This window comes from Tenrec ecaudatus, chromosome 9, assembly GCF_050624435.1.
Source record: "Tenrec ecaudatus isolate mTenEca1 chromosome 9, mTenEca1.hap1, whole genome shotgun sequence".
Taxonomy (NCBI): Eukaryota; Metazoa; Chordata; class Mammalia; order Afrosoricida; family Tenrecidae; genus Tenrec; species Tenrec ecaudatus.
In genome coordinates, this window is record NC_134538.1 from 157,428,063 (window position 1) to 157,449,021 (window position 20,959).

The window sequence follows — 20,959 nt, forward strand, 5'->3', positions numbered from 1 at the left end:
TCCTGCTGAGGCACTCTGCCCTCGTCATCAGTGGCTTCAGCAATAGACTGACAAGGAGCTGTCATGAGAAGAATGGGAATTCTAGATCAGATCATTGTGCTTTTTCAGAACTTATACATGGATCAAGAGGCAGTTGTGCGGACAGAACAGCGGCATACTGCCTGGTTTAAAATCAGGAAAGGTGTGTTAGGATTGTATCCTCTCACCATTCTTGGCCAATCTGTATGCTTAGCACATCACCAGAGAAGCTGCTGGGCTCATATAAAGAATGTGGCATCAGGATTGGAGCAAAGCTTATTAACAACCTGTGCTGGGCAGATGAGATAACCTTGTTGACGGAAAGTGAAGAGGACTTGAAGCATGTGTTGATGAGGATCGAGGATTACAGCCTTCAGGGTGGGTTGCCACTCAATGTCAAGAAGAACAAAATCCTCCTAACTGGGCCAATGGATAACATCATAGTAAGTGGAGAAAAGATGGAAGTTGTCAAGGATTTTGTCCTGGATCCACAATCAAGAAGCAACTGTCAAGAGATCAAAAAATGCACCACATTGGGTAAATCTGGTGCACAAAAATTCTTTAGTGTTGCTTTGAGGACTACTAGTGCACCTGACCCAAAGCCATTGTATTTTTAATCATCTCATATGCATGTGGAAGTTGGTCATTGAATAAGGAAGACTGAAGAATATTGATGCATTTAAATTGTGCTAGCAAAGAGTATTGAAAGTACCATGGACATCCAAAAGAACAAACATGTCTTGGAAGAAGTATGGCCATAGTCCTTATAGGCAAGGCTGGGAAGATTTTGTCTTAGATACTTTGGCATATCAGGAAAGATGAGTCCCTGGTGAATGACATCATACATGGTAAAGTGGACAGAGGAAAGGAGGAAGGCCCTTGAGATGGATTGACACAGTGGGTGCAATATTGGGCAGGATGGAGCAGGACCGGGTACTGTTTAATTCACTAGTACATATGTGTCGTAACCGACTGGATGAGACATAAGAACACCACCAGCAACTGATGTGTATTCCCTGCTGCCTTTCTTACTTTCTCCCTTACTGTCACTTGTAACGTTTTGGTGTTTTCTGCCCCTTTCTTTGAGATGCTTGAAGTATCAGACAGCATAACAAGAAGATGGGAATATTTTTGGCACAACTCAGTAATAGAGTCATTGGGAGAGTGAGATAGGGTGTGTGTCACTGGATTGCACATGTAGAAATGAACAAATTGCCTTATGTTTTTCAGTATATATGAATGAATGGAAGCTAGGTTCGCATCCAAGGTACAACAGTTGGTCTCTTCTGGAGCCACAGAGGGAGGAGGGTAGTTTGGGATTGGACGAGGCTGTGGAATGAATATATAGCTCATTGCGTTCATGAACAACTGTCTCCTTTGCTGTGGGAGCAGAACTGCCTGACCTTGTTAATAAATCTCTGTAGCAGAATCCCAATCCAAAAGCGGATGGGGCAATTGGAACACAACTTAAAACTAGCAGGAAATCCTAGTTTTTAAACTGCAACTCTGCCCTGTAGTTGTTAACAAAATCATAGTTTAGCTTAATTATGAAGCAAGTCTGCAGTGAGCATTGTGCTCTCTTTTTAAAAGACTTTCCATTCTGTCCAGATTGATGACGCAAACTTGAATGGTTAGAAGCTTAGTGGGCAGAGTGAGTTTTCTTACTAGTGGTAGGATCATTTGGAAAAGGATAGTGAGACTGCTTACACAATTTGAATGTTGCCAGTGCCGCTGTATTGTACATGCTGAAATCATTTGAGCGGAACTTTGTTTTGCTGTGTAGTCAGAGGGAGTGGGGTGGGGAGAGTGTGTGTATGTGTGTAAAATTTCAGAAAAGTTACTATTAATTGCTCTGATACAAATGTTGATTTCAGTGTTAAATAAAATTTCCCATGAATGTGGCTTATTTAATGAATGTTCTTAAGACAGACTATTTTATTTCCCAGTGCTTGTCCTCCACCTTCTCCCTCATTAATTTTACTCTGAGTGGACACTGAAAAAAACCTAATCCATTGTCATCAAGTATTCCAGCACACTGTAGCCTTATATAGGGTTTCCAGGGCTGTAAATCTTCATGGGAGCAGACAACTTCATCTTTCTCCTCCAGAGTGGCTGGTGGACTTGAACCACTGACCTTGTAGGTAACACTTAGCAAGCAGCACTACCAGAACTCCTGAGGGGACACTGGTCTTTAAAACCCCATTCAGTGATGGTGGGGAAATAGATGTACGTGCATATATTTATAGGCTTAGTATTTAGGCAGCAGATGGACATTGGATACTTATTTCAAGAATACTTTATTAAATTGGCATTCCATGAGGCACACCTTCTTGACACGATCGCTGAAGACAAATGTGTGCATAAGCAAATGTGAAGAAAGCTGATGGTGCCTGGCTGTCAAAAGATCTAGCGTCTGGGGTCTTAAAGGCTTGAAGGTAAACAAGCGGCCATTTAGCTCAGAAGCTGCAAAGCCCACATGGAAGAAGCACACCAGCCTGTGTGACCACGAGGTGTCAAAGGGATCAGGTATCAGGCATCAAAGAATAAAAAAATATTGTAAATGAGGGTGAGTGCAGAGTGGGGACCCAAAGCCTATCTGTAGGCAAGTGGACACCCCCTTACAGAAGCGTCATGGGGAGGAGATGAGCCAGTCAGGGTTCAGGGTAGTAATGATGAAACACAGTTTTCCTCTAGTTCTTAAGTGCTTTCTTCCTCCCTCCACTGCCATGACCCCAATTCTACCTTACAAATCTGTCTAGACCAGAGGATGTACACTGGTAGAGATAGGAACTGGAAACATGGATCTAGGACAGATGATACCTTCAGGACCAGTTGTGAGGGTGGAGGAAAGGTGGGGTAGAAAGGGGCAACCGATGACAAGGATCTACATATAATCTCCCCTGGGGGACATACAACAGAAAAATGGGTGAAGAGATATCGGACAGTGTAAGACATGACAAAATAACTTATAAATTATCAAGGTTCATGAGGAAGGAGGGAGGGAGAAATGAGTTGATATAAGGGCTCAAGTAGAAAGCAAATGTTTTAAGAATGGTGATGGCAACAAATGTGCTTGACGATGGATGTATGGATTGTGATAAGAGTTGCATGAGCCAACAATAAAATGATTTTTTAAAAACCCATTCAGTTCCACCATTACCTGTAAACTGACCTAGGGAAGTCGGCCTCCCAGTTCTCACCGTTTGTGTTAATGCCAGTAGCTCCAAGGAGGCGTGTGTAAAACTGCTCTTGGATGAGAAGAGTCTGGAATGACTGGCACCTTCTCTCTACCCTTCCAGCCGATTAACTGCTGTTCTTGTCAGATGTAATGTGTCCAAAAGTAACCAATTATCTGTCATAAATCACCCCCCCTGCCCTTTGGTTTAGTCTTTTCTTTTGGGGCATGGGTGGGCTTGGGAGCTGGGGCTGAGTTGTTTCTTCCAGTGTGGGCGGATGGCCACCTCATCTGCATGTACTTCAGTCTGTTGGTGGAGACCTAGGTGTCTGTCCGTGAGGCACCAGTGAGTGACTAGCAGCAGACGTTCACATCCAGTTCTGCTCCATTAGCTTCGGGTTTGAGGCAGATCCCTTGAGCTCTCAGCCTTTCTGCTCATATCTTCGGGAAGGCGATGATGGAGTCAGCAACTAAGAGGCTGCCAAGTGCGTTATCTGCCCCGCTCCTTTTCCTTGCCTTTCTAGTTGAACCCCTAGGTCCTTATTTTTGCTAGCTTGTGGTAAATAGCCTCACTTGGCCTTTGCCACCCAGGAGTGTCAGTAATGCTCCTGAAGCATAGGGTTTATTGTGTCATATTTCTGCCCAAGTAGCCCAGTATTATTCTTTGCCAATAGAGTTCCTTCTGCATTTGTTTGATTGCTATTCAAAATCGTTGGAACCCTGCTGGCGCTGTGGTTTAAGTGCTCATCAGTTGCATGGTCAGTGGTCCAAACCTTGCAGCCACTCTGCATGAGAAAGAAGAGGCAGACTCGTACTTTAAAAATTGTCTTGGAATGGCTGCTGTTTTTTGTCACTGTGAGTTGGAATGAATCAGTGACTTTGGGTTTGTTTTATTCAACATCTTGAGTCGGCAGCCTCTCTGGGCTGGATCCCTGCCTCCTGCTTTCCCAGGCCATCTCACCGTGACAGCACCAGAGCAGCGCTCTGGCTCCGTTGACCTGCTTGCTGGGCGTCTGCAGGTAGGAGAGGCTTCGCTTCTTGAGGACTTGGTCGGGCCTCTCCCCCAGCTCTCCTGCTGCCCTTCCTCTGCTGGTGTTCTGTTCCCGGAGAATTTCACCAAACATTAATGCTGAGTAGTGCTCACTCTCTTTTCTGAAGTTCTTTGAATATGAAAGCATTAGAAATATGTGAATTAATGAGATTGGGGGAAAATGCATCCTTCGTTTAGTCAGTACTTAGCTGTAATTTTATAGATAGCAGTTTTGTTTCCTGTTTTCAGCAGAACGAACTGCCAAGTACTGCCTAGTCCTGCAACTTCCTAATTTCGTGTCCATTGTTGCAGAAATTGTCCATCTGTCTCCTTTAGGGACTTCCTCTTTTTCTCTGACCCTTGCTTTATTAAGCCTGATGTCTTCACACACTGGTTTATCCAGCTCTCATGTCTCAAGTTCAAGACGAGTTTCCCCATCTTTGTTTCTCAAGAGTATTCTGACTGTCCTTCCAAGGCAGAGTTGTTGGTTCTTCTCACAGCTCACGATATAGTACATATGCTTCACCAGTTAACGGCACTGCCCTCCTCCAATCTGCCGTATTCACGGGTCAGGTGCTCTGTAGGCCTTCCTTGTGACATGTTTGCTTTTTAGCATTTCAAGATTTGCCCAGCGCTGTGTTTGCTTTCTTCATTGCTGGCCTCATGAGCATTGGCTGTCGGTGCAAGTAGAAGGGAATCCTTGACAAGTTCAGTGAGTTTCCTTCTGATGATAATGCAGTTACACGGTCAACTCTGTGATGCTGCTGAGCTCCGATCCCATGGAGGCCATCATTGGTACTGGAGGAGAAGAATGACCAAGGGCTGCATTCTTCCTTGTTGTGCTTTATCACATGTTATTAATACAAATCGATATGCTGTTGACGGGCTAGCTTTAGAACACTCTGACAACAGCATACAGAATCCACATAGCAATCGTGAGCGAGCTGAAAAAAGACAAGTTCAGAGAGAGTCATTTCTTAGGGCCAAGTGGATCACAAAAGGTAATGGGAGGTTTCTGGTTTGTCCCAGTCTCCTGTCTTACTTTTGTGCTTAAGTCATAATGATTTTGAACAGAAGAAAAGCATAGGACACAAACGTTTCCCATGATTCTGTGCCTTCTTAAATGGACATGTTTATGTGTGTGCGTGAGTGTGCCTGCTTAAAACAGCACGATGTATGCTCTGTAGTGTGTGTTTCACTCAGTCTGTCTCGGGATATTTCCGTATCCATTATCTACATTTTTATTTTAAGTGAATGCTATTTCTAGCTATGAATGTCTTTTGTTTCTACTGTGCTGTGTGGCAGGGATCCTGGTCCAGGTGTTTTGGTGTGTATTTACAACCATGATTACTAGCTGCCCTTCCAGGGCCTTAGAACAGAACTGGGCTCCACAGGTTTTTCACGTTCCCGAAGGAGGCTCCTAAACTTTCCTTTTGAGGTGTCGAAGGCAAGATTTACATTGTCATACTATTTCTTAATTCCCTTCCTGGCCTAATGAATACAACCAAACAGACGTACTTACTACAAAGCAAGTTCATTCGTAGCTGTTTGGGGGTGCCCCTGTGCCTGATGGGGACAGTCCCTGGGGCCTTCCCCAGCACACTCATCCGCTAGTTATTAGTTGGCAGTGTGCTTAGCTGTGCGAGGTTAAGTCACAAGTATTGCTACCAAATCAGAAAAACCACTCCAAGACAAAGACGGCAAACGGAGAAGCTCTTGTTTCTCGACCTAGCTTCCACTCTAGAGTTCTGTTTCTGAAGGGGTTTCCTTCCCCAAAGAAATCTGAGCGCTAAGATTTACACTACCTGTAGCAACAGCCTTGGCCTCGCAGAATGACTCCAGTTCTGTTCCTTTTCCATGTTCTTTGAGCTTGGGGAACAGAAAAAGTACGAGGGGGCGGCAAGGTCAGGGCTTAGCACGCCGTGTGGGGTCTCTCAGTGGGATTCTCAGCGCAGCTCTTGCTGGCCTGCAAGCATTGTGCTTTGTGATGGTGGAAAAACATCCTTGCTGCAACTTTGTTGATCTTATTCTCACCAGCGCAGCTTTCAGTTTTCAACTTCTCCCTAAGCGCAAGCCCTCATGATTAGGGTCCTTTTGAGAAACTCTATCAGACAACCCAGAAGCCTGGGAAATCCCGAGGGGGGGAGGGCCACTACCTCCATAACCCTAGATGACCTTTCTGCCTGGAATTTTCCTGGCCTAGCAGCTGCCTTCCAAAGCCACTGTTTTGATTCGACTTTGCTCCCTTGATCTTACTGGTAAATCCAAGACTCATCCTTGGTTCCATTTCATTTAATAAAATTCTCTTTATTAGTTTGTCTTTTTCTCGGAAAACTGCCGGAGAGATCAGGTCTCTGATCTAGCTGCTCTTGGCATCACCCTCCTGGCTCCCCTCCAGCAGCTGTCGCTTCAGGGGTCCCTTTCCAGTTGTCTTCCACCAGTTTCTGCGCTTGAGCTAGTCTCTCTGTCAACATTGGTCATCTTTCCTCCCTGGTTCATCAACTCTGGTCTTCCTGGCCATCCTTAAAATGCCTGCTCTTCCCAAAACGGGTTGGGGCTGCAGTTGTTTCCATTCTCTCCAAGCTTCAGTGATTTGGGAAGATGTCTGTTTGGGCTTTGTTTTTTAAAAAATTGACCTTATCTTGGACCTTAGAATGGGTTTTTTCCTTCTATGGTGCAAAAACTGCCCCTTGTTTGAAGACACCGGATGAAGCTAAAACAAGTATATGACCGAGAGACCTTGTCTGAAGCCATTCACGTATCGAAGAACTATGTTGAAACTCATTTGGTGTGGAATAAACCACACCTGGTTGCGGTACTTTCAAGCCGTTCACTTTTACTTGTATCAATCAATCTTTCATCTTTTTTTGTTAATTTTAATGTACTGCTGCCATATGCCCAGTTCCACTACTTAAGTTGAGACGAAAGTGGCTTCATTGACTTTTGTCTTATTTTAAGAATAAGGTGTTCAAGGAGCCCAGTGGTGCAGTGGTTAAGCAAGCACTCAGCTGCTAACTAAAGGTCAGTGGTTCAAACCCACCAGCCACTTCATAACGGAAAGATATGACAGTGTGCTTCCATAGAGAGAGAGGGCCTTTTATAAACCATACAGGACAGCTCTCTCTCCTATGGAGTTGCTCTGTGTTGGAATTGACTCAGCAGAATTCAGTGGGGGATTCATCCAACACCAAAAAAAGGTTCAGCAGACCTACACCAATTCGTTTACCTAATCTTGTCAGTTGCCTTTAGTCACTTGTCATCTTCCATTAGCATCTTCTCTTGAAGCCCTGTGGGCTAAAGAGTACAGCTGGAGCACCATTTTTAGTGGCTGCATAATAATTCATTTTATGACTCCTTTATAAATGAATCAGTCCCTGCTGCTAGGTTTAAAAATATATATCATTGTTTGATAGCCGAACTAACTCTTGCTTCTTTGCTATTATTCAACAATTTGAGCACAGGCATGCCTGCCTTGAGCTTTTTTCTCTCGAGTGAACTTCCTGTGTGAGGATAGGGGGAAAGGTGAGATGAGAACCTTAGGTGGCACTGTGTGTTTGCGAATGGGGGAGAAGGAGCTTGTGGGAAGCGAGGGTGAGAGTGGTGGCACAGTGCAGTGGCTGAACCGGTGCACGTGTTCCTGTGTGTGCTCGCAGCAGCAACTCGATCTGTGGCCTGCTTTCTTTGCTTCTGTTTGTTCTTGGACGAGTTGACATAAGAGTCACAGGTTGTGTAGGAAAATCAGAGAAACCCAACATTCGTCTTCTCATGAAGCTGAGACTTCATTTTGGAATTTTAAAAAGAACAGAACAGACTGTGCTTGACAGTAAAGTGTCATATAAAATGCTGGGTAACAGAGTGGGTGCAGGGGCGAGGCGTGCTGGTGGGTGGTCAGGATTTCATTGGGGAAGTGGATGTAAGATAGTGGAGAATTCACAGAGAACTGACTATGTATATAATTGTGTTGGGTTTCTTACAGCTCTTATAACAATCCACGCATCAATTGTATCAATTGCATTTGTACATATATTGCCATAATTTTCAACACATTTTCTTTCTAGTTGAGCCCTTGGTATCAGCTCCTCTTTTGTCCCTCCCCAGAACTGAATGTATCACATTTAAAAGCAAGCCGTCTTTCACCGATAAACCACACAACATTCCTGTAGTTCTTGAATGCTTCCGCTCCCCACTATCATGACTCCAGTTCTAGCTTACAAATCCTGTCAGACCAGAATGCGTTCATTGGTACAGGTAGGAGTTCTCAACCCACGAAACCCAGGAACAGTAATGAGAGTAGCGATACCATGGGTGGGTGGGTTGGTAGGAGAATGACTGATCACAATGATGGATATATAATCTACCCACCCACTTACAAGGAGGACAAATAACAGAAATGTGGGTGAAAGGAGACAGCGTAAGATATAATAGTAACAGGAGTAATACACAATTGATCAAAGGTTCACATGGGTGGGGAGGAGGGAGTAAAAAGGAGCTGATACCAAGGGCTCAGGTAGAAAGAAAATGCTTTGAAAATTATAACAGATATACAAGTATGCTTGATGCAATTGATTTATGGGTTGTTATAAAATCTGTAAGAGCCCTCAATAGAAGGATTAATAAAAATAAAATAGAAAACTTTAGGGCTGGGAAGCCGTTTTCCATTTGCAATCAGTTAGGGATTGTGTTGTATCTCTGAATGTTGTTGGCCGTGAATCCAAATGAATATGACTGGTTATAATCTCATTTGGGAATGGGTTGTCTGTCTTAGGTTAATTGTTAATGAGAAGGGGTTAGCATAGGAAGTGTCTTGAGTCTGTCTCTTCAGAGATATAATAGTGATTAAGCAAACAATCGGAGAGGATAGAGGAAGGTAGATGCCAAGGCATGTGGAGACCAACCAGAAGATCAACTAGGAGGAGAAACTCAAGAAACTTAGCGGCACCCCCAGAGCCAGAGCCCACACAGCCTTCCCCTGGATTTGGACTTTTACCTGTGAGAATGCACAGCGTCTGCTGATTCAGGCTCCCTGCTTACAGTGTTTGTTACACCAGCATTGAGAAACTAAGACACACAATCAGGATGATTTATTAGACTACCAAGAATAGTGATAATTTGATTGTGAAGTAAATTACTTGGTAAACTGAAAATTTTTAACTCATTTTTATCACAAATAAACTCATTTAAAATTAGAATACATGATGACCAAATATATTGTTTGTTGAATTTTAAGCTCATGTATTTTACAGATTGGCCAACCCCAAACCAAACCTACTGCCATCAAGTCAGCTCTGACTTGCAGTGACTCTCTAGGCAGAGTTGAACTGCTCCCTAGGGCTTCCAAAGGTATAATCTTCGTGGGAGGAGACTGCTGCATCTTTCACCTAATGAACAGCTGGTGGGTTTGAACTGCCAGCCTTCTAGATAGTTTCCCAATACTTAATCCACAGTGCCATCAGATTTCCTTAAAAGAGAGCAGCAGATCTGGGGATTTGTGCTGAAATGACAGCAGGTGACGGGAGTTGCTGTGGACTACTCTGTGGGTAGTCATGGGGTGCTTCTGCCGGAGTTCCCTTTGTGGACAGTGGCATGGGTTAGCCTGTGGCTCCTGTGTCACTTAGGATGGCAGGTAATTGTTGGATTTGTTGGCTTCTGTGTTGGTTGTTTTAAGGCTGTGGCACATTGCACAAAGCCGGGGGTGACGCCAGGTTTCTGCAGTGGCACCATATTCACAGACCAAGCACTTGTTCCCAGTGATGTGTTGATTACTCCCAGAATCAGCGGGACAGGAATGAGTGGACCACACATGTCATTCGTCTACGTTTCCTGAAGTTGGGCTCCTGGGTTCATGGTCCGCTCCCATGCAAGCACGACTCAAGTCACATCTTGGGAGGAAAATTGCCTGAATTTCTTCCTCTCCTGGAATTAAACTGATCAACGAACCTTGTGTGTAAGCAGGGGCTGGTTCAAGGTAAAAGGATCACTGAGGTGGAAAGCAACGCCCCTGTTGGCGGAGGACAGAATTTATTGTCTGTTCAGATCAGGCTAGATGCACAGGTGTCAGAGCTCCATGCAGTTCTGGTTCTCCTCAGGACAGTCATCGCCCCTGGAGTCTGTAGACCATTCACTCCAGTGGGGACAGTGATAGCACACCTGTACACCCACCTAGGAGGGGTTTCGTCCTTGACATTCCTTCTATGACAGTTGTGTCAATGCCATCAGGTGATTCCAACTCCCAGGTGCAGCAGCATGGAACATTGCTATCCTGAAGGGTCCTCACGAGGATTATATTTGAGCTCATTATTATATCTATTGTGTCAGTGTCTCTTTGTCTATTTTGCTGACTGTCCTCCTCCCATACACGGTGTCCATCAGGGACTGGTCCTGCTGGCTAGCATGTCCGAAATAATGTGTGTCATCAAAGTCTCACTGCCCTCGCTTTTGAGCACCGTTCAGACTGTGCTTCAAGAGTCCTGATTGCCATGATCTTAGTAGAGCAGGTTTCAAGAAAAGTCGTAACACAGTAATAAGTTTTACCAAAGATCCCTGGTGGTACAATGGATTAAGCACTGGCTGCTAACAGCAAGGTGTCAGCAGTTCAGACTTACTAACTCCTCTGTGGGAGGGAGAGGAGACAGTCTGCTTCTATAAAGATTACAGCTTCTGAAAAACTCTGGGGAAGGAAGTTCCCAGTCCTAAGAGTCATTGTGAGGCCAAATCAGCTCACGGACAGTGGTTGTGTGCTGTTGCAATGACCATTATAATCTGGCCCATCGGGACATTTGAGCCTCTGTCACAATCCCCATCTGAGATTGCCAAGACAGTAGAGATGCGATTCCAGCTACCTGCCTGTCCAGGGCATGGACGTCATGTGTTATGCTGTACTTCTTTGTCATGACAACACAAGTACTCACTAGGGCACGGCTTCGTCCTTGTACTATCAGCAGGTAATCTAAGGCCAACCAGCAGCTGCAGCTCAGACTGGTGGGTCAGCATTACACACTCTTGCCTTGTCCCATTCGTCTGCATGCCCTTCCCCTCCTCCAATCCCACCTGTTCAAGTTGAAAAGGCTGTCTGTTACCAGGAGGGTTCTTTCCAGGGTAGAAGAGAGTATTCCTTAAGTCAGCCTCCACCCACGGACTTATCATGCAGAAACTTTGCCCCGTGTTTCTGCCATGTTCCTTATTTGGAATTGGAATAGAGGAAATGTGCCCATTAGACAAAGTCACTACTGCTTGGGACACGGAGATGATCTGGTTTAATCCTCCTCTTGATTGGATCTAGTGTGTAGGTTCTCAGTGTTACTTGGCCTGCTGGGCCTTTTTCAGAAAAAAGTACTCAGCACCCTCCTGGCAATGTAAAAGCATAGTGCATCCTCCAGGATAAAGTGTGGGTATCTGCCTTGGGGACAGTATTGCCCATTTTGCGAAACACTATCCTTTCTCACTCTGCTTGTTACGCAGAATTCATGATAGATCCTTTGTTATGCACATAATTGGATGGTTGGTGAAAAGTGAAGCAGGCCAAGCCATTCTTGGGTACTCCCTGCAGATTGCCTTGTGGCTGCTGGAAAGGAACTTTCTCTGATGGAATAACTGTGCTTAAAACTAAAAACCAAAACAAAGGCTGCCTCCTAAATCTTCTGCGAAGCCCAGCACATCCTTAGGCTTTTCCCAGTCTGTTCGCTTCTCTTGGTTCAGTTTCAGTTGCACTCCTTCGGAAGGCCTTCCCTACTCCCACAGACCAGTCACTTGCCTGAGTTAAGGGGAGCAAGGGCACAACCCTGGCCCATCTTCTGGCTGTTTGAATGTGACTTCCAGGGGATCTGAGAGGGGCGGTGTCTTCTCTCAGTCCCTCTAGCACACCTGACTTACTAGTGTGCAGCGCAAGAGGGCACTCAGTCGAAGGAATGGCTGTTCTTTTGTAGTAACCTTTGCATGTAGCTCATCTCACATAAAAGAATGTCACATAATCTCGTTTCTATTGTCACAGTGGTAAAGTAGAGCAGATGGTGAAGGATTGGCCTTAGATGTGGGGAAAGCGTCTGGCAACAACTAACAAACGGCAGCATATCACTGGGAGTTCAAAGAGCAGGACCCCCACTACTCATCAGAAAGAGAAAGTTTGTTTTATTTGCCCAGCAGACCCCCATCAGAGGTGGACTCCTTCTTTGTTAATGGTAGACTCACAGCAGGTCTCTTACTAGTACAGGTGGGGCCCCTGGGGTCTGTGTCCAGGGAACTCTAGTGCAGGCGTCCTCAAACTAGGGCCTGCGGACCACATGCGCCCCGCCAAGGACATTTATCCCGCCCGCCAGGTGTTTTTGCCCCATTTTGTTTTTTAGTTCAAAATAATATATCCACAGTGTGCATAGGAATCTGTTCATAGTTTTTTTTAAAACTATAGTCCAGCCCACCAACGGGTCTGAGGGACAGTGAACTGACCCCCTGTTTTAAAAGCTTGAAGACCCCTGGTCTAGAGGTTAGGCCAGCTTTATTTGGAAATCAGAATTGTCTTCAGAGGACAGGGGGCGGTAACTCAGCAATTGGAATTGCATATTTTCTTATGGTTTTTTTTCCTCCCCCCTCAGTATGATTTTAAAATGTAAACTTGCTGGGGCCATCTCTTTGTGTTGTGGATGTGGTGAATTTTGCATCATGAATGAGGCTTTTGAGAGTCTTGTCTCCATTCATTTGTTCTTCAGAATGATACCTCTTTCCACCTGTTGGTAGAATTACTGCCATTTTTTTCTTGCCATCAGTTTTTGTCCTTAGAGAGTTTGAAAGAAGGATTGTACATGACTTCATGTGTGTTCTGGAGAGAGGTGCAATTGCTTATGTGCTTTTAAGAAACATTGTTTTCGGCTTTAATGGTTTCTTTCTCCTTCCCCCAGAGAATGGACCTTGGAGAATGTCTGAAAGTCCATGACCTGGCTTTACGAGCGGATTATGAGATCGCATCCAAGGAGCAGGACTTCTTCTTTGAGCTTGACGTATGTGCTCTATCTGTAATGGGTTAGATTTTTTTTTTTTTAGTTTAAGTACTCATCTAATTTAATTGTGATGACTTCGCCAGACAGTAACAGTCCAAGATGATGTTTACAAAAGCACTTGTCACTCCCTTTAGAAGTAGCAATGCGGTTGGGGGAGTGGGATGCGGGGAGAGAGTGTTTCATACTTTCTGGGTGTTTATAGTCTGCAACCAGTGATAAAGCGACACTTAAGATTATTTAAAGAGCAAAGCACTTCAAGTTTGGGACCTCCTGTAAATTATCCTACGTTCACTGGGTTGCCTCAGCCCCCAGGTACCTAGGACAGGTATTCCGAGTTGCCATGTGCTTGTGCTAGGAAGCATTCTAGGAAGGGACCCCGGGATGCTATTTTACCCGCCCACGACAGGCTCCAACATTAGGAGCTACTCCAGCGGAGCTTGCAACCACACCACAGCAGCTCGGAAATAAACGTGACCCGGCACGGCAGCCAGGCTTCGGCCAGCGGAGCAAGGTGCAGCCTTCCCAGTCGCTACCATTCACAAGCACTTGCGCTCTGGCCAGGCAACCTTTTGGACACGCATTCTTACCTGCCTTGGGCGAAGCAGGGCGTTGGGGCCGAGGCCCCAGGGCTCCTCGGCGGCGCTGGGATTTAAAAACACGTCAGTGAAATCCACCACACAGGTTTCCCGCTCCTAAAACACACTTCTGCCCTGCGCCCCTGTGTCCCGGATCCGATGCGCAGTCAGTAGCCCCAGTCGCCGCAGCCGCCGCCGCCCTGCTGGGTCACCTCCCATCTGCCCGGTGTGGCACTCCGCCCGCCCACCGTCGCCGCCGCCCCGACCGAGGGAGCACGCGTGCCCGTGCCTCCATTGGAGCTGTATGGCTGGCCGGTTCCTGAAGAGCCCCCAACCCCGGACCCCCCTGCCTTCCATACAAGCGGTCGGGTTAGATTTTTATCTTCCACAGGAACCTGCCTTGCTTAGTGATAGAATTCTCTTCCATGAGTTCTTCTGGTGGGTTTTTTAAAATTTCTTTTTCATAAACTTAAATTCTTGATACACTTTGAATGTTTTATGTCTTAAGGAATTGAGGTATGGACCTAACATTTTCCCAAATAGTGTCCTAGTTGACTCAACATAATTTATTGATTACTACTAGTAATCCCTCGCTGGTTTGAGACTTTACCTTTATAGAGATAAAGCTTCAGATTGTTGTTGTAGTGTGCCCTTGAGTTACTACATCCAACTCGTAATGAGGCAGATGAGCAGCCACCAACCTTTCCGTTAGCAGCTAAGAATTTCACTATTGGGTGACCAGCCTAAAGGTGTTAATTGGCTCTTTTTCATTGCACAAGAAAAAAATTAGTCTTAATTGGTTTCCACTATTAAGAAATTCTTTAACTGTTTTTAGTATATGGCGTGTCCTGAATAAATTTATATTTTAATTAATTGCTTGTATTTTGGATAAGCTATATTTCCTTAGAATAATATTTCAAAGCGCACATTGTTTAGCTTGAGAACAAGTTTTTTAAAATTGGCTATTATTTAACTGTAGATGGCGAGCATATAACTGATAAATCTTATTTAATAAAAAGATTGGATTTATCTTTATAGCATACACAATGCTAAAATTGTTGATGCTTTATTCTTTGGAAAATAAAACCAGTCTTCCTGGTTTTAACATATGATTGAAAACCAATACTTTGGATTCATGATTTATGGACATGCTCTTTTGATTATTTTTTTACTTTCACAGTAGCACATTTTAAAAAAATGTCATTTCAGGGTCAAAGGTATTTCCAACTCAGTCCCTTTCTAACTATCTTTCTATCATTCCAGGCCATGGATCATCTGCAGTCTTTCATTGCGGATTGTGACCGAAGGACAGAAGTGGCTAAGAAAAGGTTAGCAGAAACCCAGGAGGAGATCAGTGCTGAAGTCGCTGCAAAGGTAAGCAGAGGTCCAGGCGTTTTGCTAGAACACCAGCTAGTTCTGACCCTGCGTTCGTTTTGGTGTATGCTCACTTCTTAGTTTGAAATTGTAGAGTCACAGGCTCCTTTTTCATGTTGTTTCCACTGTTGTGTATATGTTCTCTTCAGTTCACTACTTTTAAAGAATATATATATGTGTGTGTATATGTATATGAAAACACCTACTAATGTATTTTCACTCAAATGTATGCTTAGAGGATTTGCAATCTTCTATCAAGTTGGTCTACTTTTTTTAAAAAAGTCATTTTAGTAGGGGCTCGTACAACTCTTTTCACAATCCGTACATACACCATTTGTGTCCAGCACATTTGTACATATGCTGCTATCATCATTCTCAAAATACCCACTCTCCACCTGAGTCCCCGGCATCAGCTCCTCATTTTCTCCTTAAAGAATATTTTTATTCCGAAATTTTACCCTATACAAAATACAGAAAAAGTAGAGCAACAGACGGCCTCAGTGGACTTGCCAGCAGCTCTTACATTTTGCGTATGGTTCATTACACCAAAGCACATTCTAGGTAGCTTTTCATCTGTGAAGCAACCGCAGTATCACATCCAGAAAGGGACACGCGTTAGCATGTGCTCATGTCTTGAGTGCTGGTTTCTTTACATCGCATTTAATTCATTTGATGATTGACATCTTCATAGCTACATTTTAGGAAAATCTAGACTGTGAGACAGACTTAGTTATATAGACCGCCAGCGGCATCATTGAAGTATGCTGCTCAGATCTTTATGTGCAGAGATGGATTCCCTGGTTTGAGAAACATGTTCTTTTTAGCTAGCTAGCCTTTTCTGGAAAGAGCGAAAGTGGTGTAGTGTGCTGAGTCTTGGGCTGCTAAACAAACGGTCAGCAGTTCAAACTCAGCAGCCACTTTTGGGGGAGAGAGATAAGAATCTGCTTATGTGAAGATTACAACTTCAGAGAACCGCAGAACACTTCTCTGTTCTGTGTGGTCGCTATGATTCGGAATAAGCTTTTTTTTTTTTCCTGAAAAAGGCAGTGTAAATGGGGACTCTGAGGGTGAATATCTGATGTTCCATGGTTGAAAGAGATCCACAGGTCCTTTGTGGAGAAAGGGGCTGTTGTATTGTTATTTATCACTGCAAAAGTGCTGTATAGCAGATGCTGCCTAAGCATCTTCAAACTCTGGCTAAGCACAGTAACTATTCATTTGGCCCACGGTCTTTGTGAAGTAGAATCAACTGGATGGTATCTGACTAAATTTGACTGGGTGGTTAGTCTGTCTGGAGCGGGCTGTCCTTTGTTAAGCTAGGAGCTACTAAACCAGGGTCCTCAAACTTTATAAATGGGGCCAGTTCACTGTCCCTCAGACCCATTGGAAGGCCAGACGATAGTTTTTTTTAAAAAAACTATGAACACTCTCTGGGAGATTGGCAAGGGGGAGGCGGGTGAGGGGAGATGCCGGGGAGTGTAAGATAAGATATAATAACTATTTATAAACTATCAAGGGACCAGGGGTGGGATCGGGGAGGGAGGGGGATGGGGGGAAAAAAGGGAAACCGAGCTGATTCCAGGAACCCAAGTGGAAGGTGAATTATGAGAGTGACGAGTGCAATTAACTGTATAAGGGTGCTTTGCTCAATTGATGTATGTACAGATTGTGATAAGAGCCTTATGAGCCCCAATAAAAAGATTTAAAAAAAAAGAAAAACAGAAAATGATTAGGGCAAAGAATGTACGGATGTGCTTTATACAATTGATGTATGTATATGTATGGATTGTGATAAGAGTTGTATGAGCCCCTAATAAAATGTAAAAAAAAAAATAAATAAATTTTAAAAAAAACTATGAACAGATTCCTATGCACACCGCACATATCTTATTTTGAAGTAATAAAAAACAAATGGGGCAGAAACACTTGGTGGGCCTCGTGGCTCGTGGGCCGTAGTGTGAGGACGCCTGTACTCAAACCATGCCCAGTGGGCTAGCCTAGTGGTGGTCTTGTGGTGCAGAAGTTTCACAGGCAGACATGAGTGCTCCTGAGGCTTCCCGGGTGTCTTGTGTGCTGCTGTCTTGTTAAGCAAAGCTAGTTACACGCTCAGGCAGAATTGAATAGGAGGGCTCTAAGACACGGGAGGGTCGAGAGAGTGAGGCACGGAGGAACTGCTAAATGATCTATGTCTAATGAAGAATACCACTTCTTGGAGAAAGTACAGTTGTGTGAGAGGGAAAGGAGTATCTTGTCGCGCCTGCCCAGGCCAAAGACGGAGAGCGGCTGTTTTCCTGTATCAGGAGGAGATGAAGCCAACGCAGCCCCAAACCCTGACTGACTCACCAGTGCATTGGGATGTACTCAGGGAGCCGCGTGTGCTCCGACTGCTTGGTAACGGCTCTGAGGATTTCTGAAACAGTTTGAACTTCTCTACTCCTGGTTTTTATTCATGGTTTTTTTTTCCTGTTTCTTCTAGGCAGAGCGTGTTCATGAGTTAAATGAAGAAATTGGTAAATTGTTAGCTAAGGTGGAACAACTTGGAGCTGAAGGGAATGTGGAAGAGTCCCAGAAAGTGATGGATGAAGTAGAGAAAGCACGGGCGAAGAAGAGAGAAGCCGAGGTGACTGAACTATCACACTGCCTGCATTTCTCAGAGGACATAGATTTGGCGTGAGAGCCCTATTGTGGTATCTGTCAGGAGATCTGGAACAATGTGTCTGCTGAAATCTAATGATAGAGGAAGTGAACTAAAATAGTGACACACCCTCTGTGTGTACATCCTCAGGTCTGTCCACCTTCCTCTGCACCCCCCTGTGGCCATGGCCTCCCTTCTTGTCCCTCCTCAGGATAGTCCAGTCTGCCAACACTGTAGGAATAACTGCTTCAGCGGCACAGGCTCTCAGTGAGTGTCTTGCCGGCAGCAGCCTGGCCTGTTTGTGTGGCCCACCTGGGAGTCCTTAGACTTTGAATACCTTCAGATGGGATTGTCGCAGTCTCCACTGTTTCAGCCGACATGCCGTTGCAGACCAGTGACCCACACTGCTCTGCAGTTACTGTAGCCAGTGCCCCTCCCCTCATCCCTCTCCTTTTCTCTAACTCCACACCAATGTATTTTGACTACCATTGCTGTATACATCAAATGATTGTGGAAATTTTCAGTTATCAATTCCATTTTTCTCTAACTCAGTAGGTTTTGAACTCAGGACATGAGGTCTCTTACTTGGTTCACTCTTTTTGTTTGTTTGTTTTAAGTTTTGTTGGCATTACCTCACATTACCATACCGTTTTAATGGTTCAGTCATATTGAGGAAGAGTTTGCAATCATTACCACAGCCCATTATAAAATATTTTTTTCTTGTACTTGTTATTAGCTCCCCATGTCTCCCACTTTCCCCTACCTTGTCTCTAGGCAAGTATCAATTTAATGACCCAATATATCTACCTAACCTGGATTTCATATGCAGAAAACCACACAAAGTACAAACAGGAAGCAAACAAAAGACAATGACAAACATAGAAAAACTTCAATCAAAAAGAAATTATCCTGCAATTTTCACTTATCTTTGTTTACATATCCAAGTGTAAACTTAGCGAGGTCATAATTTTAGTGGGACATCTTTCTGTCAGGCTGCTCCTGAAAGGACAGGGTGGCTCAGTGGGGGAGCCAAGCTTGTGTGGGATGGGGATGGTATGCTATGCTATGGGGGGGACAGTGTATTGGGGCCCAGGCTGAGCCTAGTGCATTGCACGGCAGCAGGGCTTCTGCTCTCCAGATTGTTCACTGAGGCAGAGTATTGGGGCCCATACAGCTCATTTTACGAAAAACTTCAGGACATGGAGCACTGTGGAGCCCTGAGAAATCCTTTCAGAAAGCCCTATTCTGCACCATAGTCACCTCAAAGGGCCCCTCTTTTCTCCAGGGGCTGCTGCAGCTATCATCACATGCCCCAGGACTGGCAAGGTCAAGGGGGACTGAATTTGCATGACCAAGTGACTGCAGTTTTGCCTGTCTTTCTAGAAGGGTCTTAGGCACCATTCTGTGGCATGTTTCATTGTGTGAAAGTTTATTTCATGACTCTGTCTGGCTTTTTCTTTATCCAGGAAGTGTATCGGAACTCCATGCCAGCTTCCAGTTTCCAACAGCAGAAACTTAGAGTATGTGAGGTCTGCTCTGCCTACTTAGGTCTTCATGACAATGACAGACGGCTGGCAGATCACTTTGGGGGTAAACTGCACCTGGGATTCATTGAGATCAGAGAGAAGCTTGAAGAACTAAAGGTACATTCACAAACCTACCTTAGCTAGCTTAGCTTCTCTTGGCCTATGTTTTATTGACTGTTGTCTGGTACGAAATATCTGCTCCGTAATTCCCACCAAACAGTGGAGGATTAGCCATGGGAATTCCTGCTGGCCTCATGGATGATACCTCTCAGACCCTAGTGCTTAATGGGTTCCCATTTTTTTGGGTGGTGGCATTATGGGCTGGCTGGAACACTGAATTAGAACTCTATTCAACTGGGCTCTAGACTAATCTCACCATGCAAATCAAGGAGTTTGAGATTGAGCCAGTTATTTCTTTTATATATTTTGCACATTTCCTAGAAGGGAAAGCAGTTAAAAATAGTCCTGGAATGGGAGCCACAGCCACACATGTGGGTGTGCTAAGACTGAGCAGTGGATGTGTGTCCGTTTACCTTTCATGAGTCACTGAGGCCCTCCTAGCTTAGAAGGACGAGTTCTGTCCCGAGCATGTGCTGGCTCGACGCTGAGAAACTGGGAGTAAATGGTCATTTGTGTACACGTCTCCGCTGGAATAATCATCATGTGACATTGAAAAGAGCACGAACCAGAGACCAGAGAAGTCTCCATCTGAAGAGTTAGCCCTCCTCAGTCCAGAATTCCTGTCCCCTGACCAGCAAGGAAGGGGGATGCTCAAAAGTAGGTGTTTGAAAAAGGGCAAAATAATTTTCAGAGTAGCAAAAGTGGTTCTTGAGCCCAAAGCTAAGATTCTGAGATGGCTGCTATTTGTGTGTGCAGATGAAGACCTGCAGCAGGTCTGGCCAGCCTGCCTAGAGAAGTAGTAACCGAAGACGTTTCCAAGTTGAAAACCAGTTGTTTTTCAAAAAAGAGGCATGCTGTAAGATTCAAAGAACATTTTTGTGGAAGTAATTTGAAATGTTACTTAAGAAAGTTTGAGCATGTGAACATGTACACCTTTTGGAAAGATTTTGGAAATCAGACTTGTAAACCTAGCAATTAATGCAAGGGCACTTAAAAAGGTTAGGAAAAATGGAATTAAATCGTAATATAATTTTCCCATGAACTTTTGAAGTCCCATTCGTACTAGAAAGTGTTCAAATAGAATTTGAATTAAAAAAGCTTTCAATGGTCTGTGAGCATTGTTTGAACACCTTGTGTGGTGGGTTGTTGAGTATAGTGCCACTTAGGGCCACAGCCAGTAAACAACTCTCACTCACTATTTGAACTGCCCTTTTGTTTTTCAGAGAGTTGTGGCCGAGAAGCAGGAGAAGAGAAACCAGGAACGTCTGAAACGCAGAGAAGAGAGAGAGAGGGAGGAGAGAGAGAAGCTGAGGAGGTACAGGGTCCCTGAGGGCCAACTGGACTAGGGATGGCTTTGTCTCCAGTCAAGTGCACAGCACCCCATGATTCCAGAGTTTAGCTGTTAGTCAACCTGCTGTGCAAGGCCTGGTAGTGCAGTAGTTACGCATGCTCAGCTCCTACCCAAGGGGCTGGAGCCACCGCCCTCCGTGGGAGAAAAGATCTGGCGATGACAACCTCA

The 20,959-nt window shown here is 44.7% G+C and overlaps 1 protein-coding gene across 5 annotated transcripts in view; it reads left to right on the forward strand.

The window, feature by feature from the left end:
* The window catches only part of LUC7L2 (LUC7 like 2, pre-mRNA splicing factor), a 58,432-nt gene that overhangs the window by 27,714 nt on the left and 9,759 nt on the right, over window positions 1-20,959 (forward strand). For all 5 annotated transcript variants that reach the window (XM_075558724.1, XM_075558728.1, XM_075558726.1 and 2 more), the window contains 5 exons: window positions 13,112-13,210; window positions 15,049-15,159; window positions 17,636-17,779; window positions 19,261-19,437; window positions 20,664-20,755. In XM_075558724.1, coding sequence (XP_075414839.1) covers window positions 13,112-13,210; window positions 15,049-15,159; window positions 17,636-17,779; window positions 19,261-19,437; window positions 20,664-20,755 — 623 coding nt within the window. The remainder of the gene's footprint in view (window positions 1-13,111; window positions 13,211-15,048; window positions 15,160-17,635; window positions 17,780-19,260; window positions 19,438-20,663; window positions 20,756-20,959) is intronic.